At 37.3% G+C, this 17,726-nt stretch overlaps 1 protein-coding gene across 2 annotated transcripts in view; it reads left to right on the top strand.

Annotated features, from left to right (window-relative positions):
* Window positions 1-17,726, top strand: part of Rsf1 (remodeling and spacing factor 1) — a 124,632-nt gene that overhangs the window by 96,103 nt on the left and 10,803 nt on the right. For both annotated transcript variants that reach the window (XM_031387423.1, XM_031387424.1), the window contains 8 exons: window positions 4,494-4,598; window positions 5,475-5,554; window positions 9,081-9,135; window positions 10,575-10,684; window positions 11,965-12,032; window positions 14,123-14,330; window positions 15,830-16,053; window positions 17,010-17,198. In XM_031387423.1, the coding sequence (XP_031243283.1) occupies window positions 4,494-4,598; window positions 5,475-5,554; window positions 9,081-9,135; window positions 10,575-10,684; window positions 11,965-12,032; window positions 14,123-14,330; window positions 15,830-16,053; window positions 17,010-17,198 (1,039 nt within the window). The remainder of the gene's footprint in view (window positions 1-4,493; window positions 4,599-5,474; window positions 5,555-9,080; window positions 9,136-10,574; window positions 10,685-11,964; window positions 12,033-14,122; window positions 14,331-15,829; window positions 16,054-17,009; window positions 17,199-17,726) is intronic.

Genomic DNA, 17,726 nt, shown 5'->3' on the forward strand with positions numbered 1-17,726 from the left:
TATAGTAATAATTATTTAGTAGAATTTGAGATTTTGTTGTAGTGTAAGTCTTCCTTTTAGAAGTAAATGAAATTGTAAGTTTTATTTTTAATTGTCTTAATTTGAAATTTAGGTTACATTTTTCTGTAGAAATAATGTGATGAGTGGAATTGGGAACTTGGCTTGGTCCACATATGCCAATCAATTGATTTTATAGTTGATAGAAACCCTTAATGATGGTTGGGATCAAGTGGTGACTCTATTATACAAAACAAGAAGATGGAAGTTTTCCAGCCTTAATTCTGTCCTTTGTGGAATGGGGTAGAACTTCAGAAAGACCGTGTATACCAGAATTAAACAAATAAATAGAGAGCATAGATTAAGTGGAGCCAGGCCCTTTCTTTTAGTAAGACCAATGGTAGACTGAACTCTGTGTTGCTGGAGTAGATAGAGTTGGAGGGATTACCGTAAAGTCATTTTAATATAGGTAGAGATATAGGTAGGTGTGTGTGTGTGTGTGTGCGTGTATGTACACATACAGTTACTGACTAATAAGTTCACACTGTGAGAACTTAATATTAGTGACAGACCTAGTTTTCTAAATTCATCTAGAATAAAGGAACTAGGGTTTCTTTATTTTTGTTAAAAATTCTCAGTCCCAGAAAGGAAAGTATAAAGTATGTCTAAAGCACTGTGTGCCTGCTAGAGGGTAACAAAATGCTTTTAAACAAAGAATCTGATACAGGGCTGGTGAGATGGCTCAGTGGTTAAGAGCACTTGACTGCTCTTCTGAAGGACCTGAGTTCAAATCCCAGCAACCACGTGGTGGCTCACAACCATTTGTGATGAGATCTGTTGCTCTCTTCTGGTATGTCTGAAGATAGCTACAGTGTACTTACATATAATAATAAATAAATCTTTTTTTAAAAATCTGATACAGAAAGCCCTAAGGGCCCAGGAAGAAGCAGAAAGGGCTCATGTATCTGGCTGAAACTGCTCCAACAAATTAAACAATAGATTTTAATAATAATTCAAAGAAGAAGAAATATTCATTAGTTCACATTGATAGAAATAATTGAGTAAAGATTTCTTTGTAGAAGAGCTTCAGTAACATGGGTTTGAAGAAGAGAGAGAATCACAAGCAGAGTGCTACAGTCATCACAGATGAAGCAAAGCTCAGGAGAGATGCTAAATTAGTGGGCAGGTGTGCAGGAGAGACATTTGTATAACTTGATTATATCTTGCTTTAAAATACCTATGAATTTATTAGTTGGTATAATGATTTTTTTTTATTTATATCCCTAAATCCTGTGATACTCGTAGTCCTAGAGAACTTGAGCCCCTCCCCTTGAATATTGGCTGGAATTGTTTATTCCTTTGTTCTGTTTTTTTCTGGTGTTCATTTGTTTGTGTGTTCCTGGTGACCTGAGTGCATTCTAGTCACACATCTACCATGGAATTGCTTTCCCAGTTTCTTTTTCTTTTTCTTTTTCTTTTTTTTCAGAAGAGTTTCAAGATATTGCCCATGCTGGTCTTGAAATCTGATATTCCTGCCCTCACTTCCCTAGTAGGTGGGATTCTGGGCATTAGTTGCAAGGCTCAGTGGGAAGGTAGAAGTATAAAAAGTAAAAACAATGCAACTTCCAAATAAAAAAATGAGTAGCTAATACTTTAAGTGATAAAAGTTAATATCACCACTAATAATCTGTATTAATATCATCTATCCCTTGTGTGGTGCTTTTAATAAGAATGGCTCCCATAAAACCTGAGGTAGTTGCTTGCACACACCTTTAATCCCAGGACTTGGAACTTAGAGGGAGGTGGAGCTCTGTGAGTTAAAAGCCAGGCTGATTTGCATAGTGAGTTTCAGAACAGCCAGAGGTGTTTTTGAGACCCAGTCTCAAAAAAAAAAGGAAAAGGAAAAAGTAAGAAACATTACTCTAATTCTATGTCTATGGGGCTGAAGAGATGGCTCAGCAGTTAAGACCTACTGGTCTTCCAAAGGACCTGTGTTCAGTTCACAGCACCCGCATGGCAGTCCATAGTGTTGGGGCCCAAAAGCCTCTGGCATCTCAGTCTCTATCTTGTCCCTGGGCCATCATCTATTAACTAACACTCTTTTGTATCTTCCACTATCTTGCTTCCATTCTGCAATTGACTCGGAACATTTTACAATAGGGGCTTTTCAGACACCTTACCATGAGGGCATTCTTTTCCAGACTTTTCACCATGAGGACACTCCTTTCTGACATTTTACATTGTGGACATCCCATTTATGCTAATGTGTAACCAAGCAATAATACCGGTTTGGCCCTTGCACCCGGGGAAATATCTTTGCGGTCTGCAGCTTTTTTTTTTTTTTTTTTTTTTTTTTTTTTTTTTTTTTGGTTTTTCGAGACAGGGTTTCTCTCTGTAACCCCGGCTGTCCTGGTACTCACTATGTAGACCAGGCTGGCCTCGAACTCGGAAATCCGCCTGCCTCCGCCTCCCAAGTGCTAGGATTAAAGGCGTGCGCCACCACCGCCCGGCTGGTCTGCAGCTTTTAAAGCCCTTTGTTTCCCTAGAGTAAATTGAGACTTGATCAGAATTTTTTGTCTTGTCTCCTTCCTTTGCATCTCCTGATCCCAAATTTGTCGTTGTTGTTGTTCTCCTCTCTTAAGAACCCTGTTGTTTAAGTCCTGCAGGTCGGGGCACATAAGTGACTATAATTTCAGTTCCAGGGGATCTCGTGCCTTCTTTTGACCTTCACTGTTACTACACACAAATAGTACATATATATATATACAAGCACATAAACAAATACTTCTTTTTAGATTTATTTATTATGTATACAGCATTCTGCCTGCGTGCATGCCTGTAGGTCAGTAGAAAGCACCAGATCTCATTATAGATGGTTATGAGCCACCATGTATTTGCTGGGAATTGAACTCATGACCTCTGGAACAGCCAGTGCTCTTAACCTCTGAGCCATCTCTCCAAACCTAAATAAATACTTATTAAAAAGAAGAATGGTCCCATACCATCATGTATTTGAATGCAGGGAATGGAACTATTTAAAGGATTATAAGGATTAAACGATGGCCTTGTTGGAGGAAGTGTGTCCCGTGGTGGGGGCTGGGAGAGGCTTTGAGGTTTCAAAAGTCTACATCAGGCCCAGTCTCTGCCTCACTGCTGCCTGCAGATCAGGACATAGAACTCTCAGCTCCTTCTCCAATACCATGTCTGCCTGCATGCTGCTATGCTCTCTGCCATGATGATAATCTGTGAAACTGTAAGCCAGCCCCGATGAAATGCTTTCCTTTATAAGAGTTCCCTTGGTCATAATGTCTCTTCACAGTAACAGAACACTGACTTGTCACCTTGATATGACAGAATAAGCAGAGGGTTCCTCTCTCAAGCACAGACTCCAGCATAACCATTTAGAAACATAATCCTGTTTTCAGAGTTGTTTATAAAATGTTTAACTTCCAAAAACTGGCAAAGTTACAGAAAAAAAGGAGGTAGACATCTCTTAGCACTAGAGGGTAAGTGTAGGGAAACGTAACCAAAGGAGGTGCCGCATAGCCTCCTTGGATCCAGAGTCAGATAAACAACATTAGTTTTGGGGAAAGATCTTATGAAACCTAATATGTCGATGTCAAGTTTTTAGTTTTGGCAGAGGTGGGTAATATTTTAACCTTGGGTGGGGAGGGGGCATGGTGGTACGTACCTTTTGAGCAGGATGGCTCCGACACTTCTAGTGCTTTTTTGTATGTCAGTTTCTTATCTGAATTTACAGAATAAAAGGAAATGTGTTTCTTACGTGTAACTAACTGAAATGCAATTAAAATGGACATGCTTTATAATTCTATATGTGTTAGCATACTTTATGATAATTGAACTTTAAAACTCTGTTATAAAGAATGTAAGATCACCTGTGGCAAACTAGAAATTGATTTCAATTCAGAAAGCACTTATTATTTCACTAATTTCTATATTAAAATATTTTCTTAGGATATCAGAGGGAGTAGTTTTTAACTTTTAAAATCTTTCTGTTTGTATTTTTGTGAGACGGTGTTTCTCTGTAGCCTTGAATGTCCTAGAACTCACCTTGTACACCACACTGGCCTCAGACTCCAAGATCTCCTGCATGCCTCTGCCTCCCTAGTATTGGGATTAAAGGTTTAAGCACCCACATCTGACTCAATTTTTAAATTTTTCTTCACATCCCTAATTATCAGAGCTATTTCATTGGCTTTATACAGATACCCTACAGTTCATGGTAGTATACTAATAAAACTGAAATATCATTGTCTTTACTAGAATTTGTGTCTTTTCATATCTATACAAACTGAGCACTTTGGAGGCTGAGACAGGAATAGTGCTGACAGTTTAAGGCCAGTCTGGGCTATATAGCAAGTCCTAGCCTAACCAACTCTATTAATAGAGCAAGGCATTGTCTCAAAAAAAGAAAAGAAAGAAATGTCATTATTTTAACAAAATGTAGATGTTGATATTACTGTGCTTTATTTCAGATTCTTCTGTGTGATTCTTGTGACAGTGGATACCATACTGCCTGCCTCCGCCCTCCTCTGATGATTATCCCTGATGGAGAATGGTTCTGCCCTCCTTGCCAACATGTATGACCCCCCCCCCCGACTCTGTTTCCAGCTCTCAGTTTTATATTCAATACATTAGTTGTATTTGACAGTTGTTAAACAGCTTTCATCTTCAAAGCAGTTGCCAGTAGTGTTTACCTCTTGCTTGGGCTCCTGCCTTCTATTAGTGTCTTGTCTTCTCTAAAACGTCTGGCTTTTGTAGGACTATTTATTTTCTACTCGAATTTGTAATAAATATAAATAGCACAAACTTTGGATGGATATATATAAAATAAATGTTTCTGAAGTTTACCACCTTCTTCAAAGATCCTTTTTCATGTATATATCCCTTTTTGTGGTAGTACTGAAAGAAACATCAGTCTGTTCTGTATTGATTCAGACTTTCTTGTAAAACTAAAGAACCGTACGTTTCTATTCACTGCATGTTTAACAAGTCTAACCTCATTATGTTGCCAACATAATGGTTTTATGCCTTTTTCTCTGAAGTTTCTGTCTTTGGCTCGTCATAGCTTAATCTATGATATCTTTTATACTGTTTTGATCTAGTTACTATGTAGCATTGCTTTATATATTTTTATTTTTTTATATTAACATGTTTTATATATGTCATATATATTAAAATATATTGATAGCCTTTTGTTTTTGCTATCGCCTTGTTTTGAATAGTAATGAACAAAATACAGTTTTGACCTGTGAAAGCAGGGTAGGCACAGAGTATGTCTCTCTTTCATCTGTTAAGTGGATCCTGAAGCACCTTTTTAAACAAAGTGTGCTTCAGTATTTATTCACCGTGTAGCCATTTTCAGCTCAAGGCTTAATAGCCTTAAGCTTGATATTAAGCATGTGATGTATAGTTGTATTCTGGTATTAAAAATAACACATATATTGCTCCGTCAGAAACTACTGTGTGAAAAATTAGAAGAACAGTTGCAAGATTTGGATGTTGCCTTAAAGAAGAAAGAACGTGCAGAGCGAAGGTAAATTGATATATGTGTTAGTGTTTTCCTTAGGAATTTGGCAGTAAAATTGTCTTAACAGTTTTAGATGAACACATTTATCTAAGACTGGCAAGCTGTAGCAAATAACTCTGATCTGCTGCTGCTCTTTGCACTGCTTACTAAGAGTGGTTTTTACATTTTTAAAAACATCACCATAAAATCGTTTCATAATGTAGGAAAGCTACATGATATTCACGTTTCATATCCAATAAAATAAACTTTACTAGAACAGTTTTCTGTGTGCTTAACTGAATTGTTGAGCTGTGTCATAATGCTGGTAAAATAGACTGTTTTCATTATGCCACTGCAGTGTCATCTAAACAGTTAAAGTAGCTCCCTGGAGCCAGTAAGGTTGACCTAGGATTTACTGGGGATTCAGAATACAGTAACTTTATTCATCTGGACTTTCTTTGATCATTCCATTTCTAAACATTCCTTCAAATCTACTGCATACTCAACAGAATAGAGCAGATTAATAAGTCTGTTTGCATTGAACTCACACTCTACTTGAGAATGCACATATAGAGAATAGAGACCCATTAGTGTGTACATGCATGTGCAAGACAGAGAGATACAATACAATCCTAGAATCATAGAGGAGCATTTAGTTCTCCTAGAAGTTGGATTATCAAGAAAAGGCTTGGAAGATAAATTGGGTTTATTCAGGTAGACATAGAAGAGACAGTTCCAGTTGATGTTTAGAAAACCCATGAGCAAGGGGAGAGAGGAAAACTGAGGGTAGAAAAATGGGATGTAACAGAACTCCAGGAAGGCAGAGGAGGTCCAGATGCAAACAGCTTTGTATACCTGGCTAGGGAATTCCAAGTATTCTCTGTAGGTAGTGTGGAGTCATAAAAGGATATGTTCTTCATTTCAAAACATACGCCCTGGTAAGTCAGAGGAATGAATGAGAATTGGAATGGTGCAGTGGAAAGTCTGGAAGTAGGGCAACCCTTGTAATGGTAGAGTAAAGGTGGCTTCATGTAGTCTCTGATGATCCCTCTAGCTCTCATCCGTCTTCAAAGTACAAGAGCACCCATCCCCTAATCCTGTTGTTTTCTCCTTTGCATCCAGCATTTAAGCAACATTTTTTGAATGCCTATTTTATTTCAGGCAGTGTGTTCAACCCGAGCAAGCACATACTTTTTCTACCTTAAATGCCTGCATGGTCTGTAGAAAAGAGGATTCTGACAATGAGTAGCAACTACCCAGCAAGTGTCTACAGACCTTCAGTGTGGCTCTCTGCAATCTGCTGGTTCAGAAACCTCTATTTTGTGGTTTGTTAATGTTAATGATACCTAATGATGTCAGAGATAGTTTGGGAATTCAAAAATTTCTGTTCTTCCCAACTACAGTTACTAGTGCTTTGCTTAGTAGGGAGTTGAATTTAATTAGGGATTGGATTTTCCAGGTTAGAACAGTGGGAAGGACAAAAAGAGACAAGGAGTTTTTGAAAGTATATGCAAAGGAGTATTTATCATGATAGACTGTGGCGTGTCAGCCAGGTAACAGGGCTGGTCAAGTTTAGTGCTTAATAGGGGCCAGAGTAAGCAGAAGTTCTACTAGAGTCCAAAAATTGTAGAAATTAGAATATAAAGTAGAGTAAGTTGGAAATTGAGTTAGTGGAGTCAAGACAATAGAAAGTGTAAAACTGAAATTTTTGAAAGAGTGGAGTTGTTAGTAATGATAAGGGCTGCAGTATCACTCATCTGGGTAGCGAGATTGGTGGACGGCATGTATCCTGTCAAAAGATTATTAACAAAAGACTGGAATGAGCAGTCATGTCTGCCTTCCAGACTCTGTACAACAGCGAGTCCATTTAAAGCCTTCCGTAATTTCTCTGTTTAGATGAAAGTATACCTTTTCATGTTTCTAGTAGAGTTCAAAATAGTCTGTAGTCAGTTGATAACATAAGGTATGGTTTTTGCCCTCACAATTAGTTATCTATGGATTTCAAGGCTTGGTATAAATCTGTCCATGATGAATATGAGCAAATATCTCTTCAGTTGAATTGAGAAGAGAAGTAATAGGCAAATGAAAGCAATTTCAAGGTTTAAAGGAGAAAAATAGTATTTCAGTCAATGTGATTATTGTAAGAAAAGATATATACCCCATATACTTAATATAAAAGACAGTTCAAACCATGAAATATTCTGATTGTCTTGATCATTATTAATATCTTTTTCTTTTTTAAAAAAAAAAGATTTATTTACTTTATGTATATGAATACACTGTATCTGTCTGCAGACACCCCAGAAGAGGGCATCAGATCCCATTACATATGGTTGTGAACCACCATGTGGTTGCTGGGGATTGAACCTCTGGAAGAGCAGTCAGTGTTTCTAACCGCTGAGCCATCTCTCCACCCCTACTATCTGAAATCTTAACAAAATTTTAATCAAAGTTATTTCATAAATGTAATAGCTTTACCACCTAATTATAAGATTCTTGTTATCAGGGCCAGGAGTTCATAGCACATTAGAAGCTGCATTTCAAAGGCTTGAGACAAGTAAATGCATTCACTTCCTTTCAGAAGGAACATTACAATAAGCCAGAAAGAACAGTTAGTTCAGTTTAATGTACTTTGGTATTCAGAGCTCAGCTGCCTTTGCTGTACTGGGCTAACATTGAGAGGACCAGAGCAAACAGCTGTTGTATAGAGTTGTTTGTTATTTATTTATTTTTTTTAATTATTAAAATACAGTTTTTTGGTTTGGGTTTTTTTTTGTTTTTGTTTTTCTTTTTCTTTTTCTTTTTGCAAACGGAACCATGGAGATGTCATTAGGATCTGTATTCTTGTTTTCTGGCTCTATGGGTATCTTGATTTGCATTATTGAATGCATAGCCATGTGTTTCCATTGTAGTTTTTCATCTCCAGAGCAAGAAATAAGTGGCTTTATTGTCATTCTCTAGAGCCTTGAGATGGTTTTGGGTTTTTTTGTTGTTGTTTGGTTTGGTTTGGTTTGGAGGGGGGTGCTTTTCGAGACAGGGTCTCTCTGTGTAGCCCTGGCTGTCCTGGAACTCACTCTGTAGACCAAGCTGGCCTCAAACTCATAAATCCGCCTGCCTCTGTCTCTCAAGTGCTGGGATTAAAGGCATGCACCACCACTGCCTGGCTGAGATGGTTTTGTTATATATTGTTTATTAGTCATTATTTTATAGTGATATTTATTAACATAGTCTTATAATTGTATATTACACTCAGAACATTACCCAAAATATCTAATATGCAAAGATCTAGTTTATCTACTCATCTAACTACATTGTCAATTCACAGTTTGAAGTTTCTTTGTTTATTTCAGTTGAAAAGTACAGCTTTCATATATGTAAGAAAGCCTGTGCTTTTCATCAATACCAAATCTCTATTAATAAGCTTTCACTTTAATATTGGTAGCAGCCTCTTAAGTACCATGAAATTGTAATTTTATTACTATCTGAAATAATATTTACATACAAATTTTATTTTTAGCAAATTTTAATTTATACTTTTGGTCTTGATTTTAAGGAAAGAACGCTTGGTGTATGTTGGTATCAGTATTGAAAACATCATTCCTCCACAAGTAAGTTTCTGGTTGATAGGTTTTGTTTGTTTGTTTGTTTGTTTAAATTTAAAATCATGTGTGTATGCGTGTTTTGCCTGTATGTCTATGAACTTCATGTATACGTAGTGACTACAGAGGTCAAAAGAGGGTACTAGATCCCCTGGAATTTGAATTCCAGATAGTTGTGAACCTCTCTGGGTGCTGGGAATCGAACCTGAGTCTCCTGCAGAACAGCTGTTTTTAACCACTGAGCTATTCCCAGTCTCAGTTTCTATAGCATTTGTAGAGGAGGTGTTGTGTGCTTTCTTAAGTATAATGGAATTGTGTGTCTTGTTTTAATATTTAACATTCCTATTTTACTAAGGCTAGACATTTTAAGCATTTGAAGACATAACTATTGAAATTATTATATATAAATAGTTAACCCAAAATGTAACTATTGTATTTAAACTAAATTTATAGCTCATTGCTTTGGGGTAATGTTCTATTGTTTCTATTGTAAATGGGGCAATTTGTGTTTAGCTTTATAATGTGTTATTTGCATAAAATAACTAAAGAATAGCTTGGGAATATATTACTTTTAAACGGCCCTTACTGAAACTTAGTTTCTATTATAATTTAATTTCTTGGAAGAACTACCATTATTTAACATTTTATTAGTTTGTAATAAAGGGTACCTCATCAGTGAATGTTCAGTACTTTCCAACTTCATTTTTTTGTGGGTTTTGTTCTGTTGATGGTTTTTGGCAGGGTATGTAACCCTGGCTGGTCTGGATTTCAGAGATCCACCTGCTTTTACCTCTTGAGTGCTGGTTTTGAAGGCTGGGCTTAGAGGTGTAAGCCATCACAGTCAGCTGCTTCCAAACAACATTTTACTATTTTATCCTTTTCACAATTTTTTTTAAAGATTTTTATTTAAGTATATGGGTACATAGTCATGTCTTCAAATACACCAGAAGGGGGCATCAGATCCCATTACAGATGATTGTGAGCCACCATGTGGTTGCTGGGAATTGAACTCAGGACCTCTGGAAGAGCAGCCAGTGCTCTTAACCACTGAGCCCATCTTTTCACAATTATATCACAGCTTTAAGTAGCTTACCAAGTTGGTCTTCTTCAGTTTAAATCATATCATCTCATGAATTGAGCATACATAATGTATTCAGTTTTCTGTATATCATTTAATTATTGTTCAAGTGATTGAAATTGTAGAAAAACTTCAGTCGTTATTTTAATACAATTATAAACTCACAGAAGTGTAAGAAAATCAACAGATGTAGTTCATCTGTTGATTACCAATATTTTTAACTTGCGTAAGTAGTTTTGCTATATATGTTCATTGTGATAGATAACCTCAGAAGTTCAAACCTTTCATGTACGCTGCCTAGGTAGAATATTAAAGCTGCTAATTCCAAGGACTGTCTCTCTGTCATACCTATTTACTTTTATCTCTAAAGGAGCCTGATTTTCCTGAAGATCAAGAAGAAAAGAAAAAAGATGCAAAAAAATCCAAAGCAAATGTACTTGAAAGGAGATCAACAAGAACAAGGAAATGTATAAGCTACAGGTATGAAGGAAGAGAAAATGTTACAGAAAAAGTCTTTTTTTTTTTTTTCCAGATAGACAAGACAGAAATGGATGGTTTTCCAAACTTAGTGATTTTGTTTTGTTTTGTTTTTTGTTTTTCGAGACAGAGTTTCTCTGTGTAGCCCTGGCTGTCCTGGAACTCACTCTGTGGACCAGGCTGACCTTGAACTCAGAAATCTGCCTGCCTCTGCCTCCCAAGTGCTGGGATTAAAGGCTTGTGCCACCACCGCCCGGCTGAACTTAGTGATTTTTAAGTGTTACATTTATGTCACTTGGTATCCTTGGGTATTGGGTTTCAAGACCGAAAGGCCACGCTGTAGCTCAGAAGTAGTGGAGCCCTTCCTTAGCATGAGCAAGGTCATAGTTCAGTCCACACAACAGGCACACACTTGCATCCACTTGTATGCACAAGATTCCAAGCAGAAATTATTTGTATATTCAGTGCCCCTGAGTTCATCTTAGGTCACCTGAGCCCCAAACGGAGATGAATCTTCCGCATAAAGCAATCGTAGAGATCATTTTTTTTTTCTTGTTTCTTATCTTTAAATCCAAAAAATAGTTTTTTGAGCAAAAGCACATTTATCTAATTGTAAAATTTGATCACTTACATATAAATTTAACACCGTACTTATTTTCAATAGTAATTATATAATAATTTAAAGAGTCTAAAACTTCACTGATTGTTTGAAGTTTTTACTTGCTTACTGTCTAGAGTGTGTATGTGTATATGTGTGTGTGTGTGTGTGTGGTAGAGTACCTACTTCACATATACTGATATTGTATGAATCCTTCTATTTCTAGTTGATAGAAATACTATCAACTAGATAACTTTCAAAAAGCATATGTTGATTTCTCACAGTTCCAGAGGCTTTATAAAGTCAAAATGAAAGTACCAACAGATGTGGGAGACAGATTTCAGAGCCTGTTTCTGGCTTATCAATGGTACCTTCATGCTTTGTGCTCACATGATAGAAGTTCTTGTAGATCTAGTGTTTGGTGTGGGTCTGCTTCTTTTTATATATATAACTGTCCTCCTGTTTTAACGTCACATGGCAGAAGATGTCAAGAGATTTTTGTTTTCTCTTTTTTAATCCTGTTTAATGAGGACAGTAATCATATTCTTTCGTGAACTATGCCCTAAGGTTGTCACATTTGAGTTGGAATGGGAACAAAACAGACTATTACAGCCACTTTGTGTAGGTAGTTTATAGAAATCAAACATATACAGCTTAGGAGTTGATCACTGTGTGCTTATTTTAGATTTGATGAATTTGATGAGGCAATTGATGAAGCTATAGAAGATGATATTAAAGAGGCTGATGGAGGAGGTATGTGCTTATATGTTATCCTTTTCACATATTTCTACCAACAGATTATTCTTCTCTCCAATTCTAACTGAACAAACTGTCTCATATTTAAAGTTATCTGTTGACATAGTGTTAGTGTATGAAGTCAAAACTTAGTAATTATTAATTTTTTGTATGATATAATACAAAAGGTTAATTTCCTTTATTGATCAAACAATTTCTGTCTGGTTCTAATTAGAATACTCAGGAAACTTTCCTATTGTCTTTATAACTACAATGCCTCAAAATATATGGATAATTCAAATTTTAATGGTTGGTATAACTGTTCACTCACTTAATTACCTTCTCTCCCTCCCTCCTCCCTCCCTTCCTTCCTTTTCTTTCTTTCTATTTCATTTTGTTTCATTTGAGATAGGGTCTCTTTCTGTTTCTGGTTGTCCTGAACTTCCTGTGTTGATAAGACTGATCTTTAACTTACAGAGATCCTCCTGCTCTACCTCCTAAGTGCTGGGATTAAAGGCATGCACTACCATAGCCCGCCTTTAATTGCCTTTCAAAACAGCATTATAGAAAAATCTGAAGGTTGTTTGTTAAAGCATTATGTAGCCAGTTATTAATGTTCTGATATAGAACCTTCTGCTTTCTACTTGTTACTGTGAACAATTAAGAGTGGATCAGTAAGCCTTTTTGGTCTTTTTAAAGAAACTAACATTATGGCCTTTCAGAATTGTGTCTTTTATTTATATCTTCATCAATTTTTTTTCTGTTTTTATTCAAGAAGATTCTTGAGCAACTACTAACAGATTTGAGGTTTCTTTTCAGAGAGAGGAGAGTGGTCTCAGATTGGCTAATGGAGACAGTTGGACAACTTCGTGGCTAAATCAGACAGCCCTGAGTTACTTTCTTTAAAAGATGGGTGTGGAGCGCTGACTCAGCAGTTGAGAGCAGTTGCTGCTTTCTCAGTGAACTAGAGTTTGGTTCCTAGCTCCCATGCATGTATGTACAGCACGTGTGTATTATATGTATGTACAGCATATACGTGCCTGACACCCAAGGTCAGAAGATGGAGTCCAACTCCATGGAACTGCAGTTAGTATGGTTGTGAGCTATGAAGTAGATACTGGGAGCTGAACACAGGTCATCTGTAAGAGCAGCAAATGCTCTGTTGTAGAACTTTCTGCTTCAGCTTGAAATAACTTACAACTGCAAATAACTGCTCCGTAGAGATTCCCTTCTCTGGACTCTGATGGTACTCAGACACATGTGGCATCCACTTCAAAAGCATACATACATACATAACGCATGAATTTTTTAAAATCTTACAAGCCAGGAGAACTGAGTGCTGGCACGGCCACTCATTGGTTGAGGCCTTTGCACACCTGAGTTAGATCTTGGACCTTGCCAAATTACAGAAGAGAAGTAATTCTTGAGAGCTGTCCTCTGACCTCTATACCTCTATAAGTGTGCCTTGGAATATATGAACACACACATACACACACAATCTATGAAGAAAAGGAAAGAAGTATATTGAGGGGCTAAGCAGATGACTCAGAGGCTAAAAGTATTTGCTGCTCTTACAGATGACCTGTGTTCAGCTCCCAGTATCTACTTCATAGCTCACAACCATACTAGCTCCATTTCCATGGAGTTGGACTCCATGTTCTGACCTTGGGTATCAGGCATGTATGTGCTGTACATACATACAACACTCATACAAATAGAATATTGAGCCAGGTATAGCAATAAAAATCTATAATTCAGGAGGCCAAGGCTCAGGAGGCCGAAGCACAAGGATTGGGAGTTCAGGACCAACCTGGGCTGTACATAGAGGTTTTTAAACAGACTTCCACCAAATAAAAGGCAGTGAGAGAAAAGAGGGGGTTGGGGTGGGCATCACTTGGTGGTATAGCAAGTCAAATGTAAACTAGGAGTCTCTGCCCTGTGAACCTGAACATAGTAAGATAGGCACATTAATTCTTTCTTTAGAGCATTATCAGCTGTTGTTGTAAGGAGCCTGCATAGTTCTAAGATAAATTAAGCAAAGGGACAACTGCTGCTCTGAGAAGTTATGGGGAAGGCTCAGTACACATGCAATTACCTCTTCCTTTCAGGAGTTGGCCGAGGAAAAGATATCTCTACCATCACAGGTCACCGTGGCAAAGACATTTCTACTATTTTGGATGAAGAAAGAAAGGAAAATAAACGGCCCCAGAGGGCAGCTGCTGCTCGCAGGAAGAAACGCCGGCGACTTAATGATCTTGATAGTGATAGCAACCTAGATGAAGAAGAGAGTGAGGATGAATTCAAGATCAGTGATGGGTATGTGTCTAGGGGCCAGCATACAAAGTGCTGTGTTCTCGTAGAGCCTTGGCTGTACTATGCTGTGGCTTTTCTTCATCTACATGGATTTGCAGGATATTTAAAGCAAATTTGAGGTCACTGATTTTGATTTATTTTTAGGTTAAAATTAAAACTATGTTTATACTAGTTTAATATTTAAATTTGATTAACTACAATTGAAGTTTCATTTATTGAAAGCTTTCTCTATACGACCTTCTATCAATTTTATCAGTTTTTAATCAGGTATGGTAAATTACAAAGAAGTAGTTACTGGCCAGGCAGTGGTGGCACATACCTTTAATCCCAGCACTTGGGAGGCAGAGGCAGGCAGATTTTTGAGTTCGAGGGCAGCCTGGTTTACAGAGTGAGTTCCAGGACAGCCAGGGCTACACAGTGAAACCCTGTCAAAAAAGCAGTTACTATCCTCTCTCTGGTGCTCTTTAGTGGTTGGTTAAGAGATAACTAATCCAATATTAGTATTCCATTTATACAGAACAAGTATAAACAGTATTGTGGAGTTTCTCCTTTTGGTTTGTTAATAGATATATTATAATGGATAAGTATACATAACCACAGAGGAGTTCCTCTGCCTTGCCTGCCTCTATAACAGATAAAATTAGGGTACAGAAGATAGTTGATCAGGGCAATCATGGAATAAGAATTAGAGTTGACATGTGTAGAATGTGTGTTTTGAACAGCCTTGTGAGTTTAGAATTAGAGGCAGTGTGAGATAAGAAAGCAACCAAAACAGAGAAGCCACATGTTCAAATGTCAAGGTATAATTAGGAAACTCCCAGAAATGTAATGGGAATAAAATAGAGAATGCTCTGGTAGAGTTACAACCAGGACATAAAAAAGAACAAAATCACTGAGTGGGGTTTTTCTTTTTCCTCTTTTGTCATGTATATAATTTTGAACTTTGTCCTGAAAATGGATTTTAAAAAAAATACCCAAAGGATTGAGGCATGAGATGAAAGGGAAAACTCAGCTACTGGCTGGGTGAGTGATTCTCAACACCAGGCTAGATAGCTGAGTAGGCAGACATGTTCGCTACTCAAGCCAGGCAACCTTTTCTTTAAAAGCCATGTAAGGGTGGAAGGACAGAACCAACTCTGTAAGTTGTCCTCTGAATATGCAGGCATGATAGAAATCAGGCTGGTTGACCGAAGGAGAGTAGTAAGTTGAGAAATAATGAGCCTTTTCAGATGTGTTGGATTTAAGATGTCCCCAAAGAGGTCAATACAATTCATGTATTATTTTCACAGCTTCTACAATGAGAGGGATAGATGATAGAGCATTCATTTTATAGGCAAAGTTGACATAATTTTCCAAATATATTTTCAAATTTTACTTAATGTTTTACTGGATTCTTTACAATGTGTTTGGAACTTTGAAAAACTGGTTATGACTTGTAAATGTACCAAAACAAAACAAACACTAAGCGCACCATTATGACGTCTCTGGCTTTTCCTGGACAGATCTCAGGATGAGTTCGTTGTGTCTGATGAAAATCCAGATGAAAGTGAAGAAGATCCACCATCCAATGAGGACAGCGACACTGACTTCTGCAGCCGAAGACTGAGGCGGCATCCTTCTCGGCCAATGAGGCAAAGCAGGCGTTTGCGGAGAAAGACTCCAAAGAAGAAGTACTCTGATGATGATGAGGAGGAAGAAGAATCTGAGGAAAACAGCAGAGACTCTGGTAAAAATGCCTTCAGTGTGTATCAGAGCAATTCAGTTACTTCCTATGACTTCTCGGGTCACAAGGTGTTGAAATTATTCAGCTGTGACATAAGTGTCCTGATGACACTTTGAAATCCTTTTCTTATGACTTACTAGTAGCTTTTCTCATACAGAGCAATCTGAGAAAAATCACAAAAATTAATAAGTTACCTTCATGCCAAACTCCTTCATAGTAATAAATTGTAATAAATCCTTCTGGTATCATGTATTTCTGAGAATATTTTGAGATGTTGGAAAATGAATAACCAGTTAACCCAACACATAGCAGGCTTTCTTAGCTTTTCTACTCACAACATTTATTCCCGAAAAGATTTTACAGGACTTCCAGTACATACGCAAACATTGACTAATAATAAATCATAAAAATATTTTCTTTTTTTAGTGTTTTTTTTTTCTGTGCATTGTTGTTGTATCTATGTGAGAGTATCAGATCCCCTGCAACTTGAGTTACAGACAATTATGAGGTGCTTGTAGGTGCTGGGAATTTGACCCAGGTCCCCTGGAAGAACTGCTAAGTGCTCTTAACTGCTGATTAATCTCTCCATCCCCAAATACATTTATTTTTAAAGCAGTTCTTTAGATCTGGACATGGTGGCCCATGCCTATAATCCCAGCAAAATTGAGAGGGAGTTAGGAAGACAGACAGAGAGGGAGTGGGGGAGAGAGATAGCCCAAGTGAGGGCGCATGCATGCACCTGTCTCTGTCTCCCAAATGCTGGAATTAAAAGTGCACCATCATCACCTGGCTCTGAATTTTATTTTAAAAGGAAATAAGATTTATATACCTTACTCAACTAAATTTTTACAACTAAATTCTAGTAACCTTCTATTTTTATAGTGTCCGCTGAGTATACTTCTACCAATGGATTTACATTTTGTAGGTTTTTTATTTTCCTCCTTTTTTCTTTTTAACAGAAAGTGACTTTAGCGATGATTTTAGTGATGATTTTGTAGAAACCCGGCGAAGGCGATCAAGAAGGAACCAGAAAAGACAAATTAATTACAAAGAAGATTCAGAAAGTGATGGTTCCCAGAAAAGTCTCCGACGTGGTAAAGAAATCAGGCGAGTTCACAAGCGCAGACTTTCCAGCTCAGAGAGTGAAGGTGAGTAGTGTCCTGAGTGTGGGACATGGCGGGACATGGCAGAAATAGATATTGCATGGGAAGAAAAGTGACTCAAGCTATACTTTATTTTAAAATGCATACAATCACTAGTATCAGTAAGATGAATCTTTTTTTTCTGTTTATTAATTATGATTGAAATAAATGACTCAATAGGATGCTAATTTTTAAAGGTTCCATTGTATTAAGTTTTTAATACAATATGATTTACTCTGCTTTTCTTTGTTTTGTTCCAGTTTGAAATAACTTCCTAACTACTGAGTAGCTAAGCAGTTTCAAACCAACTTATCTATTGTCCTTCTGTACTTTAAGTATGAATTTCAGCTGAGATCTGTTTTATGTAATGGCTTGAGTTGTACTATACCAGAAGTGTAGAAAAAATTTTAAAACATTCATAGCTGGGCAGTAGTGGTGTGTGCCTTTAATTCCAACACTTGTGAGGCAGAGACAGGTGGATCTCTGAGTTCAAGGCCAGCATGGTCTACAGAGTGAGTTCCAGGACAGCCAAGG

Source organism: Mastomys coucha, unplaced genomic scaffold (genome assembly GCF_008632895.1).
Source record: "Mastomys coucha isolate ucsf_1 unplaced genomic scaffold, UCSF_Mcou_1 pScaffold21, whole genome shotgun sequence".
NCBI classification, from domain to species: Eukaryota; Metazoa; Chordata; class Mammalia; order Rodentia; family Muridae; genus Mastomys; species Mastomys coucha.